We start from the raw sequence: 16041 nt of genomic DNA on the forward strand, positions 1-16041 counted from the left end.
CTACATTATCAGTTGCTAATGTCATGTTGCTCAAAATGTATAGTTCTCTGTGCCCCTCAAAACCTCAAGTCATTAGTTCATCGTATAAATCATTACAAAATGGTTGATCTAGTTGTCAAACTGTCAAGAATATTTTCTACACATTTCTATTAGACTTTTTATAAATTTGCCACGAGTTGTTCACTCTCACTAATGAAGAGAATATAGATCAGCCAATGACAAACCAGTTCTCTGAAATAGCTCAAAGGTGCATTTCATGATCCTTCAATTGGAAAGCATATATAGACAGAGGACAACACAAGACTAACAAATTCTGATAGTGGACTTTCTCATTTTTATTTTCGCCTTTGTGCACATATTTCTTTTTCTATTCTATTCACAATGACGTTGTAACATGGTTTTTTCTTTTTTTTTGGTCATACCACCAGTAAAAGTGTAACTGTGAATCATATCCAATCTTTTTCAATCAATGTCCCACATACAGTAATGTGTACATTTGTACACAGCCTTCTGCATTTCAGTACAGTAACTGTCATCCAAACTGTTGCCATAGTTTACATCAGAGCATCCCTCCAGAGTGCACTGTTATACTGACAACATGACTAAGCATTTTGCCTATCTTGATTGTGAACAATGACACATGGACACCAGGCATGCGAGAGGATTTTACCCCCGCTGCCTGTGATGTTGAAGAGGTTCTTTGGCCTGTCCCAGACCAAAGACGGGATACTGGGGCAGAATAATTATTTTTGTTGTTTGCTGTATTGTACTGTACTCTACAGTACATTAAATTGAGGAAGAAAACATTTGGGAAGTACCACAAGCAACACTTATTACCGGTTTTTGTAGTATTGTTTTGAATTTATCTCATCAGTGTGTAAAACTGTGTTGTAGTGTGTGTGTGTGTGTTTTTGAACAAAGAGCAAAGTTTGGTTTTTCAGCAAGACTGAGTTGTTTTGAGTGGATGGCTTCATTTTGACCTGAATATAGGAAGTTTGGGGAATTGAGTTAGAAGTTATGGATTCATGTTTACTGTTTTGAGAATATGAGGCATAGTTTCAAGAAATGCGTTTAAGCAATCGAGAAAAAATGTAACAGACATTATTGATATTAAATAACTTACGATATTGAAATACATACGAAAAGGTGGACAGTCAAGAAACAAAACGCTCCCAGAAAAAGACAGTTTGTAAGGATATAACACAACATGCAATCCTCAAACTTTACAAAAGCTTTATCAAAAGAAAATAAATAAATTTGCTCTGTAGTCCGATGATCAGAGATACGTCTTAGATTAACTAACTCATGCTATCTGAAAACAAAAACTGCAGCAACTCAAAATTAGAAAGACAGGACAATGCTAACAAATACATTGAATACCGGTGTGAATATTTAATGCACGAACAATAAAGTATATTGGCAAGGGAAAATGTGCACACAAGCATTGTGGGGCAAGAAAATTGGATATTTTGAAAAATATAACAAGTATAAAAATATATTTTGTATACCTCCAACTATTTGGTCCTTTTCAGAAAATCTGTACAAGCAATTCATGAAATTTTAAAGATGGAGATGAATAATTCTGTTTAATTTAAAAGGAGAAAGATTAAATACATCCTTTAAATGAATATTCCTTTGAGAGACTGATCTGCATTTTCTTTTTCTTTTTTTTTTTTATAAAATTACTATAAATCCGATTGCTAAAAAGGAGATTTTCTTTTTACTCTCACATTCACACCATTAAAATTAAAGGAAAGAAAAAACAATAAGACTAAAAAAATCCTACATTACAAACAGAAACAGTGGCACATAGTCAAAACATGGACACAAACAATAGCAGTTATTTATTCTTGTGACCATGCAGAGCATTAGGAAGTCGTGGCCTAATGGTTAGAGAGTCGGACTCGTAATTGAAAGGTTGCGGGTTCGAGTCTCGGGCCGGCAGGGATTGTAGGTGGGGGGAGTGAATGTCCAGCGCTCTCTCCACCCTCAATACCTCGACTGAGGTGCCCTTGAGCAAGGCACCGAACCCCCAACTGCTCCCCGGGCGCCGCAGCATAAATGGCTGCCCACTGCTCCGGGTGTGTGTTCACGGTGTGTGTGTGTGTTCACTGCTGTGTGTGTGCACGATGGACGGGTTAAATGCAGAGCACGAATTCCGAGTATGGGTCACCATACTTGGCTGAATGTCACTTCACTTCACTTCACTTCACTTCATTAGAAACCAGGATGTAGACTGAACATCGTCTCTTTGAGTCTGACAGAGGTGTTCAGCAGACGCAGAGGGTTGCTTTGCGGGGCTGTAGTATAGGGACGCTGGGGGTCCGTTTGGGACTCTTGCCGGCGTTGCGTTTGGGTACAGAGCGTTCACTAGTCCTTCGGCGGGAGCTGCTTGGGGTGAGGGGGCTCCGTCTGGGCCTCTTCCCCACCGGGCTTGACACATCCGGTGGGGACAGGGGCATCTCTGGGGTCCGGTTACCCTCGCTGGGGCACACAGTCAAGGCAGCTTTGTCCGTGAGCTCAGTGTAAGGGAGGTTTTCCTCTAACAGGGGTTCTGCACTCAGACTCACTCCTGAAAAGCCGTTCCTCCTCTCCAGCGCCGGCAAAGACTCACTGCTGGATGAGGACAGGTCTGGATCCGGGGTCTGTAAAGGGTCAAACATATGGTCATTTTCTGATACTGTCATTAACATTTTATTATATACAAATGACCAGTGTTGGGAAGGCCATTTTTAAATTGTAGTATGCCAGGGTAACCGTAATAGTTCTTTTGAGAAAATTGACAGTTCCGATACAAGTTTTATTTACAGGGACGATTTCTATTTTATTATGTCTTTTAAAATGGATTTAATTTATTTAAAAAAAAAGAAAGAAGAAAACAGCATTTATTTGGCATAAAAACATTAAATGTACTTATGTAACTACATGTAGTGTAGGAGTTACTAAAATTATTAAAGTGACTCAATATTGTTATATTGCAAAAACATTATATTACAATATATTGTGAAATATTACAATTTAAAGAAATCATTCTAAGATGCTGATTTTTTAACGACTTTTTTCAGGATTGTTTAATGAATAGAATTTTCAAATGAATAGCATTTATTTGCATTAATGTTTTTTCTAACAAGTAAAAATCTTTACTGTCACCTTTGAACAACTTAGTGCATCCTTGGTAAACAAAAGTATTAACTTCTTTCAAAAAAAAAAAAAGAAACTAAGAATACACAATGTATATTACCCTATATAATATTTTTAATACTGGACATTGATGCATGTTTATGTGCCCCATGTTTACATTCAGAAAAAAATATTATCAGCTTATCAGTATCATCAAGAACTGTAGGAATCTTTCAAATATATAAAGTGAAAGTTAAAAAAAGTGATGTTAAAAAAAAATTCCCGGAGGAAGTACCAGAAATGGAAAAGATTCAAACTGCAAACAAATGCCAAAAACTCTAAAAGAGAAAATACAAATAAAGCAAGTCTATAGTCTGGTCTTCATCACTACAACAGGGAAACACATCGTGGCTGCTCTTTTGCATTCTCTTGCCCTGTTCTGTATTTTTCATTTCCCCTCTATCAAAATCATAACAGCACCAGAAGAGCAAACAGGAAAAACGATCAAAGCAGCCTCCCAAAACCTCAAATCCACTCCACTTAAAAGGATTAAAAACACAAACATCTGTCCACTCTCCAGCTTTCCAAGCCAAAGCAAAACAGCCAAGAGCAGCTGGAGGAGCAGTGCTTCAAACACGCTGGGGCCAAACAAACACGCAGACATGGCTTCCATCGGAACTGCTCTGACAATGGAGGCCTCGATCGGGAAAGGGGGAGACGGGGGAAGAGAGAGAGAGAGAGAGAGAAAGATAGAGAGAGTGTGTGACAGAGTGAGAGGATAAAGAGAAAAGCAGGCAGGACTGATGAGCAGCACGTCAGAGTCTCTTTTGGTGGGCATGGAGCCAAAGTGTGGCTAACATGAACAGGAACTCTGTAAAAAGTCTTATCTAAAAGCTTCTGATTGGCTGTGAGCCTGGACAGTGTACAAAAATCTCTTGAAGTTCAAGCGTATCATGAACTCCTGTTTTTGTCTGCTTGAAGTGGCTGGGTAGTGTTGTCAAAAATAATGGTACTTCAGTACCAAGTCGGTAATGAAATTGTTCAAATGTGACAATACCAGACTTTGTGCAGTACTGGTAGAATTGAATAATGACCCACACATAGGCGACTGCATTAGCATCAAACGTTTCTATTTACAACATGTTTTGACATGTCTGTTGAGACCAGAAATGTAATGGACAAACAATTACAGGCATTTCATTTATTCAGACTCAAAATTTACTCAACACTGCTCTAAAACAGTGCAATTCAAAACTGAGCTGTGCATCCTTACGAATCCTAACTAACCAACAAAATGTAGAAACAAATTAAATAAGAGACTAATTATGCAGCGTAGCCAGCTTCTTTGATTACAACAAGAGATTGTACAGATCTCAGTGAGCATGAACTGAAATTAAGTTATTGACAGCTTCAGTGATTATAAAGAAGTGCTCTTTAGTCTTTACTTACTTTCTCTATAATTTAAATAATTATATATAATTTATATATAATTTTTTATAAAATTCTAAAACTTTACTGATAATTTATTAATAAACTAGTGCTTTCTTTGTTTTATGCTTAAGAGATAAAGTCAGCGACACTGACTCGTCATCTCCACAGTAGTGGATGCGCCTCTATGCATCTTTCGTACGGATTAGATAATCTGACAATATTCGTTTTAATTGTTTTATTTGAAAGTAAACATTTCACTCTCTATAGATATATTTTTCATGTCTGTAAGGCAGGCATACACGGAATTTCGGAATTTCATGCTCAAGTTCACAGACACGAGTTGGCAGAAACGGTTTGCCTATAATAATGTTTTCTAATTTGAGTGGTACGGGTAGGTTTTTTACGGGAATTTGAACATGGCACTGCGTCATTACGTCACATCTGTAAACATAAAGAAATTGTCCCAGCTAGAAGGCTATTGCATGTGAGGATGCTGCAGGTGGCGGATCGTTTAGCCTTTTCTCACAGCAGCTAGAACAATTAAATGTATCGTTTTGATGGCGGATTGTAATCCAGAAAGGATTATGTGTTTATGAAACACATGTGAATGAAATGAAATCATATTCCAGTTTGATTACAACTTCTGATTACAGATAGCCTGGGATTACACAAGATTTGTATTTTAAAGAAAACCAGTTTGAAGGGAGCATAGTTTGCTTTTTGGGTTAAAAGAATTTCTTATATGAAATTCGAATGGTATGACAATTAGATATTAGACTATACAGAAATTGAAATCTACAAGCTAATACACACTATACTCATAGTCACATAATGCTGATGTTGTTAACAATCATTTGAGAATAATAATTTGCACGGTTTGATGTGATATGAGCTAACCAATCTTTAGATTTAATCACCATTGGTAGTGCGATTTATGCTAATGCTTTTTTCCTCAGTTGGTCAGAACAAACGTGGCAGACTTGTTTCTTACTTGTTCAGATGGCAATATACGGTGAAAATTCGTATATTCGTATAATCCAAGACATAGGCTAGAATCTGTGATTGCGAAGTACAGTAAACATCCACACCTGTGCGGTGACTGACTACACATTCACCTCAAAACATTAGATTCATCCACACTAAAGCTGCGCAGGAGCACAGCCCACGCAAGACAATTCCGCACACAGATGCAATTCCAGGTTTTCAAACAGAGATGGCGACAAAGAGGCAAATCTTACGGACTGCAGCTTTAACATTAGATAGAACGACCATGTAAAGCTGCTGCTACTAACATATTTCAGATGATAAGCCATAATTTAGGTCGATGAATGATAGTCGAGCATTTGGATGTCCTGCCCAATGTGCTGTATTGCCACAAAGACCAGTCGTTAACGATCTGTCCATCATGGACTGCGTGACCTCATCACATCCTGTGGATTTTTTTTCTGCGACTAAGCAACTAATAGAATTTTCATCAACCAAGCCTTTTCTCGTCGACAACAGTCAGTCAGCTATTAGGCGGCAGCCTTAGTTTTTTGTGCTGCTAAGACGACCATATATTCCAAAAAGTGAATTTATCACTATTAATTATTGACACAATGATAATCATAGCAATGATGACACAAAAAAATATATATATCTGTGCATTAAACAAATAAGTCTTTGCTGAATATGTTTAATAGCTTTAACAAGCTTAAAGACACTCTTTGTTCTATTACTTGTAATGTGTTGTGGTTCCTTATTTTATTACTGACTTTTCACTTAAAGCAACGTTTACTTAATTTAAGAAATATTTAAAGATTATTTTGTTTGCCTTTATTGTGACAGGACAGATCAGAGCTGACAGAAAGTGAGCTGACAGAAAGCGCTGCATGTCGGCACACTGCCCACAAGGCCATCGCATCGGCACCGACAAATGAGAAAAAATATTTAAACTTTTTAATGCATTGTTTATTTTTAATTGTTATTAGCATTAATAATTTCTATATTTGGTAACACTTTAGATTAGGGAACACATTAACTATTAACTAAGCGTTTTCCATGAATAAACTCCTAATTAGCTGCTTATTAAAAGTAAAGTGGTTGTTAAGTTTAGGAATGGGGTAGGATTATGGGATGTAAAATATGGTCATGCAGAATAATGCATTAATATGCATTTTATAAGTACTAATAAACAGCCAATTTGCTAGTAATATGCATGCTAACAAGCAACTATGTAATTAGTCCCTAAACTAACTCTTTGTTTTGTTTATTAGTACAGAGAACCGTGCAATTTTACTAGTATAAGTATTGACTACTGAAATATTGGTATTGTGACTATAACGTAGTTCTTTCCTTTTTTCAGCCTCCTTTTACTTCTCAAAGTGTAGCTTTGTAATTTTACCTTAATGAGTGGCGTGATGGAGCGGGACCCTATTGCGGGGTCACAGTGCGGGCCCTCTGCCAGGCTAAGTATGACCTCGTCTCGGTGCATAGGTAGGTGGGGTTTGCCAGGCTCAGGAAGGGCAATAACTATGACACTGGTGTTGTCTGCACGGAGCATCCGCTGACGCCATCGCATCAATGCATGGCACCCCAACCGACGCGCAACCGACATCCCAAAAGGTGCCTGTAGGGCGTAAAACACACACTTTTAGATATTAACATAAACAGCAGTATATCACATAGTTAGAGATAAATTTGTTTGTACCACAGCTTCATCATGGCTCTGGCACACAGTCACTGCCTCCTGTGGTGGCACCATATTCCAAAGGCCATCACTGCCAACGATGATATAACGATGCCGTTTAGGGTCAAGGGTCACCACACTGGTGTCAGGCTCAGGAGACACCACAAACTCTCCACTATAGAAGTCATAGCTCCATAGATCACCTGGAAGAACATTATATTTAATATTATTTGCTTACCTTAACCTTTGCCAATAAAAATACCCCAGAAATTATAGGAAAACAGGAAAAAAAAAAATCTCTAAATCTCTAAAAAAAGGTTTGTTGTTGTGTGTAACGCAAACATGTTCAAATCATGTTCAAACAAGGTTTTTGTGTTAAGCACGTAACACACTGAGTGTTCTGTTTACCATATTTGATGTGCTCTATGCATATGCAGTACTCAATGTTTATATGTAAACAAGGATAAATTACATCTGTTCTCTTCAGAATCTTCAGAAATCAGTGTTTCTATGAACTTTTTGAAGTGTGAAAGATATGGTGAAATGAACTTTGAATGGAGCGACAGAAATCTCAGGTTTCATTAAAAATATATTTTTATTAGTGGTTCGAAGATGAACAAAAGATTTATGAGTTTGAAAGACATGAGGGTGGAGACAGAATTTTTATTTTTGGGCGAGCTATCCCTTTAACGGAATTTGATTGTAATGGATTTTACAGAGATACAGTTTGCATAATCCTTCTCAATACTATTTAAAGCAATAAGTCAAAGCCCTGGCCTTATTAATGAGAACTCAGTCAATAAAAAACACATATTAATCAATATTAAATATATCTTAGTGTAACTGTGCAATTGTAAGTGTTTACCCAGAGCTCTGGCGACAGCAAGGAAGGGGATCTGATCGATCGGGGTGCTCCTCCTGACCGGGCCGTTGTGAGTTAGCCTAGGCCTCTTCCACACCACACGGTTCACCCCAGACTTCTTCACCACACTACACTCACACAAACAAAGGCAAATTAACTGGTCTTCCAAAACACAATTGTAGAGGGTAGTTGATTTGTTTTAAGACTGCATGTTATCCAAGAGATTGGTTCTTATGATGACTTAAAGGTGTCAGACAGCAAGCATCAAGACCTCACCTGCCACCCAGTCCTTCAATTCTCTGCTTCTCTTTTGGGAGCTCGGGCTTGTGGTCTTGTGTGACCTCCACAGCTTTGATGACTTTATCAGCAGGATCTTCCCTCACACCCAACACAACAGACGAGTCCCCGACATGAGCCACAAACATGCAGTCCCCTCTGATGACCACCACACTGGCTGTAGTGCCCGAAGTACTGGGGAGGCCAGTCAATGTCTTTGGCCATTCAGCTGAAGGAAAAAGACACATTAATCAAGTTTCCATGCAGATTTTGCACCGTTTTGTTGTCGACAAGGAGATATGCGTTAAAAAAAACTTTGCGAAATGTACTGTCTACAGCCTGTTTCCATCCAACAGGCCTTTTACCGATATAATATTGTGTGTTGCCCTTGAGCGGTTTCCATACATAATTTATCCTATTGCGTAAATTATATGCTATGCTAGCTGTTCTTCATGCATTTGAAACACCAACAAAAAAAGCCTATATTAAATTGTATAGGCCTACATAAAATAATTTTTAAGTGTCATGTGTTTTTTTTTTTTGTACTTTGTTATAGACTAGAGATAGGCCACTGTTGATAATCAAGCAATGATCATAAACAGTTGCAGTTGTATTATTATCATTTTTCTGATTACGTTTATAGGAAATATGAATGTTCATTCCGGTTATTTTATTTCTCCTAACCGACGGTGGTTAAACCATATTAACCGTTAACCGACAAGATTATGTTAAATTACAATTAAATTAAATGTAAATTGATAGGCTTGACCCATTACAAACACCTAAATTTGTTTTCCAGGGATTCATTTTAAACACATAAACAACATGAACATGAGGATTCACGCAGGGTACGGAGAAAAACATAAGCTATTATATATAAAAGAAACAGGCCAATATGCTAAATATATTTTTCTAAATAATTAATGAATTAACAAAACGAAAGAAAAAAAACTGAAACAATTAGCAGCCTATATGCAGAATTTCGGTTCATTTTTCTGATGCACTCTTGAGAAAGCGGCAGTTTTCCTTTATTTCACAAAAGTACGTTTTGTTTTTTATTGTGAATGTACACGAATAAAATAAATATTTTGAATAGTTTTGAATAATGTCTTACTCTTATATGACCACAAATGAAGGAGTAGGCTAGTGCAAGTTGTTTCCACTTTTACAAGGAAAAAAAAAAAAAAAACCACTAGTGATCGCGCCGGCGCCTTGCGCCACAGCCTCCACAACACTGTTCAACAGCCTGTTCATGTTGGGCAGCTGGCCCTGACGGAATACCTGGTCGTGTGCTTAAAGCCTGTGCGGAGCAGCTAGCTGAGGTCTTCACGGACATTTTCAATCTGTCCCTGGCCCAAACAACTGTCCCCACTATCTTCAAAACCTCCACCATCGTACCAGTACCGAAACATTCCACTGCCTCGGTCCCTAACGACTTCCGTCCTGTTGCACTCACCCCCATCATTGCCAAGTGTTTTGAGAAACTGGTTGCATCCCACCTAAAATCCTGTCTCCCTGCTACACTGGACCCATTCCAATTTGCCTATCGCCACAATAGGTCAACAGAGGACGCCATCTCAACAGCGCTTCACTCTGCCCTCACCCACCTGGACAGTCAAAACACACATGTGAGAATGCTGTTCATGGACTTCAGTTCTGCATTTAATACAGTAATCCCCTCCAAGCTGATCTCCAAGCTCAGCCAGCTTGGAATCAGCACACCCATCTGTAATTGGATTCTAGATTTTCTGACTAACAGACCTCAGTCCGTCAAGTTAGATAACCTCTCCTCCTCCATCATCACCCTGAACACCGGCGTGCCACAGGGCTGCGTACTGAGCCCTCTCCTGTACTCCCTCTTCACCCATGACTGTGTTCCTGTTTATGGCTCCAACACCATAATCAAATTTGCAGATGACACCACGGTGGTAGGTCTGATCAAGGATGACGATGAGTCAGCCTACAGGGATGAGGTGCAGCACCTGGCTGTATGGTGTGCCACCAATAATCTACAGCTAAACACCCAGAAGACAAAGGAGATCATTGTGGACTTCAGGCGGACTAGGAGTCATGCACACACACCCATCTACATCAACGGAGCTGAAGTGGAGCGTGTGTCGAGTTTCAAGTTCCTTGGCATCCACATCTCTGATGACCTCACCTGGTCCCATAACACCTCTACTCTGGTCAAAAAGGCACAGCAGCGCCTTTACTTCTTAAGGAGCCTTAAGAAAGTTCACCTGAATCCCAGGATCCTTGTGGAATTCTACCGCTGTACCATTGAGAGCATACTCACGAACTGCATCTCAGTATGGTACAGCAATTGCTCCGCATCTGACCGCAAAGCACTCCAGCGGGTGGTGAAAACTGCTCAACGGATCACCGGCACCCAGTTAACTTCCATTGAGAACATTTATTATAAGCGCTGTCTGGGCAGGGCAAGAAACATCATCAAGGATGCCTCTCACCCTAACCATGGACTTTTCACCCTCCTTCCATCCGGCAGGCGTTACAGGTGCCTACGCTCTCGCACCAGTAGGCTCAGGAAGAGCTTCTTCCCCGAGGCTGTGACACTTCTGAACGCCACACCACCAATCTAACCTGCACCTGCTTATTACTGCACTGGTCACAGTACTTTAAACACATGCATTTGCACTACTCATATTTTGCACAGACTGCACATCGTTCAAGTCATTACACTATAAACTGTTTAAAGTTGTTACTGTACAAGCACAGTAAACTATTTCTATAAAATATTGCACTACTGCTATTTTGCATAGAATACATTGTTCTATCAATACTTTGCACACTCATCCAGCTGTATTTATTTATTACCACTGTTCTCACGTTCCTGCTGTTCATAATGTGTATATATAATCTGTAATCTATATAATCTACATTGCTCTGTTCATAATGTACATACAATCCCTACATTGCATTCCTATTTTATATTCTGTATATACTCTGCTCAATACTGTATATAGCAATTCCACTGTATATTCTGTAAATCATATCTTCACTTACTCTGCACTTATATGTATATAAAACACTATATTCTTGCACTTCTGGTTAGATGCTAACTGCATTTCATTAGCTCTGTACTTGTACTCTGCATAAATGACAATAAAGTTGAATCTAATCTAATCTAATCTAATGTCATAATAAAATACAGGCAGCCAAAAATATTGAAGAAACATGAAAAAAATATTTTATTTCCCCTCAATCCACAACAAATCATTTAAATTTAATGGTAGAAAGATCTCAGAACAAAGCAAGAATAAAAATATAAGAAAGCTAACAAGCCAAAAAGAATTAATTTAAACTTTTGTACTTCACGTTCGTGTAAAACAAAATGTGCTTGGCATAATATTACGGGGTTACGGTGGTCAAGCTGAAAGGCACGGACTACAGGCTATTTAAACTGAACAGTGCACTGTAAAAAATAATAATAATCATGTAAACGTAGGCTAGCCTACTAACACCAAATTAACATAAGTATGTTTGAGGGGTAACTCGTCTTTTTCTTGCCATGTATAAAATAATTTTAGATACAATTTAATAATAAGAATATGATTTAATGCGCTTTTGAACTACAGGGAAAGGTGCTTTAACTTGAGCAACACCATGAACACGGACACTGCCTATAGGCTAATTCTGTCACGTGACTCCACATTTATTTGCATTAAAGCCCCTTTCTCACAAAAAGTGTTTCCAAACTAATTTTTGCGACATTTGAAGTATCGATATGGAATTTATGCGCTAAAGTTAAACGGAAAAAGATTTTGTCGACACATGAGAAAGTTAATCGATAATTGCCATTTCCATCAGCTATATCGTACATATTTTAAAGCGCTAATATTTTTTCGCAAAAAAGTCCTTGGATGGAAACCTGGTTAATGTTAACCACGACTGCAGCAAGACACTGCAAAATAAAATAGAAGCCTGTTTCCACCAGTCGAGTAAAAAATATTATATTATTAATATTCTATTTCTCATTATCATGAATATTCTATTCATGATAATGAGAAACTTTCTTTTAATAATGACTTAACATTCCCATACTAATGAAAAAGTATTAATCTTTATCCCTTCGCTTTACTGAAAACAGCAGCTTTGGAGACCAGCGCATGCGAACATTCAATAATAATTAGCAGAAAGTTCCTAATTTTTATGCCATACGAAATCATTATTTTTAGACCGTTTCTCATAATGAGATGTTAAGTTATTATGAGGAAGATTCTCATTATTATGTGATGCTAAGTCGCTATCAGATGCTTTCTCGTTATAAACTGTTAGGTTTATACAAAGTTTCGCAGTCGTTATTATTAGAAAATTTCTCATTATTATCAGTTTTTATTAATATTAGATTAATTTATTTTTTAAATAGAACGTCAATTTAATTATGAGTTCGTTTCTCATTATTATCATATACAAAGTACAAAATTATGGTACAGTTTCTCAATATTATGGAGCACTAAGTCACAATTATGAGAAAGTTTCTCATTAAGACTTACAGAATCATATTTTTACTAAACTATGGCGGAAACGGGTTTCTGTGATATAAAGCATTTGCTACCAGTTTGTAAAGGATTGCAACAATTTTACATAGAGCCTGTCTGTACATAGGCCTCCGCGCATGCGCAGTGCGAGCCTTCCATTCGATTCTTTTCCCGTCTTTTCTGCAGTAGATTGCGTGGCGCCCAATTTCAAAACGTGTAGGCTATTAGTCCGACAGCTAATTTACACAATCGCAGCCTTAGTGTACATCTTTATCTAACCATATTACTAATAATCCCAACAAGCATGCTATTTTAGACGTTTTAAATGGCTTAAATTACACTGCCCATCATCATAACATATCCTCGGAGCTTTTCACAACGTAGTTAAACAATTGCATAGACAAAACATTAATGTGAGGAAAGGTCACACCATTCACGTGAGAAAACAGTCTTGAATTAACTTACGAAGCTTTTTCCACATTGCATGATGACATGCGATGAAACCCTTGCGAATCGCGGCACAAACTTTCCGGTAATCCTTCGACCAAAAGCCCCGCTGCTTCTTGAGAAAATCCCAGAGATGATCTCGAGCGAACAGCGCAGCTTCTCTTCCTCCGTGGCCGTCAAACACGGCGAAGAACGCGACCGATCTCCTGCTGTCCCCCGCCGCCGGCTCCGTACCGGCGCTCTCCTCGGTGGACAGTGTGTTTCTCCACGTTACCGTGACGGGTAAAGGCTTGTTTGTGCAGTCCGGCGGGTCGCTTTCAGAAACCGGCTCCTGGTCCGGCTTTGGATCGGTGTGCCCGGCCGCTCGCAGCTCATCGTCGCTGGGCTCCAGCTCCACGATCACCTCGGTTAAATCCTCCATGTATTTCCTTCCTCCTTGTTCGGAGAAGACGCTCACTCGCAGCGATAGGTCGGGATTCATGGCCAGTCGGAGAGCCCTTGCTGATAGGTCAACCTAAAGACTGCAAACGCGTGATTAAAAGATTTTAGATAATGTCAAAAACATTTATTAATCCGAGCTCGTCTTTTGTTTATTTTCTAAGCTGCCAGTCCTTCCTTCTTTCGCAGACACATAGTAATGCAGGCAGAACGGTCAGTAGCGCCATCTGTTGGACAGGAGGATTATGTACGATGCGGTGGTGGTTTGTTTACTAGTATACTATACTATGCAGTAAACTATACTACCTATTATTCCTAAAAATGGTCTACACCAGGGGTCACCAAACTTGTTCCTGGAAGGCCGGTGTCATCCAACCCTAATCAAACACACTTGAACTAGCTAATCAAGGTCTTGCTAGGTATACTTGAAACTTCCAGGCAGGTGTGTTAAGGCAAGTTGGAGCTAAACTCTGCAGGACAGTGGCCCTCCAGGACCGAGTCTGGTGAGCCCTGATCTACACATTTCAGGTTTGTCACATGACATTGTTTCAGGGGGTCAGGAATTGGCTGGTTATAGCATCACCCAAAGGGGTCAAGCCATTCAGAAATATTCTAAGTAAACATTTGCAATCAGCTTATGAATTTAATTACTGTAGTATGTTTACCAGTGCACCGTTCTTGTTTGGAGGCTCTTTAAAATATGAAATGCTCAAGAAGAGAAATTCTTCTGTGAGTTTCAGCCACTATGCCACACCAGCTCATTCTGAAGATGGTCAAATCAGGTAACATCCGCATAACCAAGTAAATAACAGTTGTAGAAACCATCAAACGAATTGTTTTAGGGAGTAAACAGAATCCCAGGTAATTAGGCATAATTGTGCTGAGTAGACCTGCTGATACTGCAGTTTTACACAAGAGCTATTGAGATCTTATAATGGTATCAGATAGTAACTACTGTGATTCTCATTTATACTACCATACTCGTTTGACAAAAAAGAAAAGATATTGAATTACAAATTAAGTAGCCTAATATTTATGGAAATGTTTGCTTGAGGCTTCAGCCTTTGTTTATGTACATTTTTTTTGAGGTGAATTCTGAGTGCAGATTGTGTTTTGTAGATAAAGTTGGCTTTGGTTTACTTTTGAGAAAGTACATGTGCTTAGTCTTTTTCATCCTCACTGCCATATAATGAAGTTATGATGAACACATAATTCAGCTATGAGGAAAACAATACAATTATATATTCTTGAGAGGAACTCTTCTAATGAAAAATTTGGGAAAGACAGCCATTTGGGTGCATGATTGAATAATCTGATTCAGTTCCAAGAAAGCATTTAAAGGATTTTCTATTATTTTAATGTTAATAATAATAATTGAAGTTTACTTCTAATGTAAATAAAGTTTTTTGCGCACACAAAAAAAAAACAAAAATGTGGGGAAAATGATTATTTTCAGCCCTCATTCTGAACCTCTCTCTAAAATGACCTGGTTTTAAGGGGCGTGTCCTAAGGCTTCTCAGTATTCGGCCGCTGTTATGATATTGCATAGGAAACCGTATCAAGATCCACTCGCTATTGCATGTGTTTTGACAACATAATCTAAATATAACAGTCACTTCCAGACAAAGCATTATTAAATCATTTACTTACAGTTTGTGATACAGCTGCAGTCAGATTACCGCTTCACCCTTCAACAAATGTTTTTTTGTGTACTCTCCATGACACTGTGCCTCGTCTACAAAACACTCCATTCTGAAGGCACCCATTCGCTGCAGATGATCCAATGGTGAGTGAGTGATGTACTGCAAAATTTTTCTAAATCTGATTAAGAAACAAACTCATGTACATTTTGAATGGCTGGATGATGAGGACATTTTAAAGCAAATCTTCTTTTGGGGAGAACCATTCCTTTAATACTACGTCAAATCAAACTCACACTTGTAGTTTTATCTACTCAATGTAGAGATTGTGTTCATTGTTTTTCATGCTCCTCCCACAGCCTGGAACAGTGGTTTGGTCACGCTGCTGCTTTGATTCACATTTTTTCACCAACTGCTGACAGCAACAAAAGTGTGCCTCTAATACATTGGAGAGACTTATTTAGTAATAAAACAAAGTTGATTGGTTTTTCTCATCCTCAGTATGAAAGTATAGTGTCTTCAAGTCTCATCCACTAGTTTGCATCCTTATTTGACTGTTTAAGCCAATTAAATGTTTAAGAGGCCAAAATTTGTAAGGTTTAAACTGTTTTTTATGATGCTATTTTTGTCATGTTGCTGCAGCATTGATGAGTTTTTAGC

General features: G+C 38.4%; 1 protein-coding gene across 1 annotated transcript; it reads right to left on the reverse strand.

Annotated features, from left to right (window-relative positions):
* Positions 1-1370: 1370 nt before the first annotated feature.
* On the reverse strand, positions 1371-13948 carry LOC306871302 (protein phosphatase 1D-like). Its single transcript, XM_079419117.1, has 6 exons — positions 13322-13948; positions 8358-8586; positions 8085-8209; positions 7241-7422; positions 6935-7159; positions 1371-2645 (listed from the first exon to the last, which is right to left on the reverse strand). Exons 1-6 carry the CDS (start codon positions 13782-13784, stop codon positions 2271-2273), a joined length of 1599 nt encoding a protein of 532 aa, XP_079275243.1. The 5' UTR covers positions 13785-13948; the 3' UTR covers positions 1371-2270.
* Between the last annotated feature and the right edge of the window lie 2093 nt (positions 13949-16041).

This window comes from Barbus barbus, assembly GCF_936440315.1.
Source record: "Barbus barbus genome assembly, chromosome: 6".
NCBI lineage: Eukaryota > Metazoa > Chordata > Actinopteri > Cypriniformes > Cyprinidae > Barbus > Barbus barbus.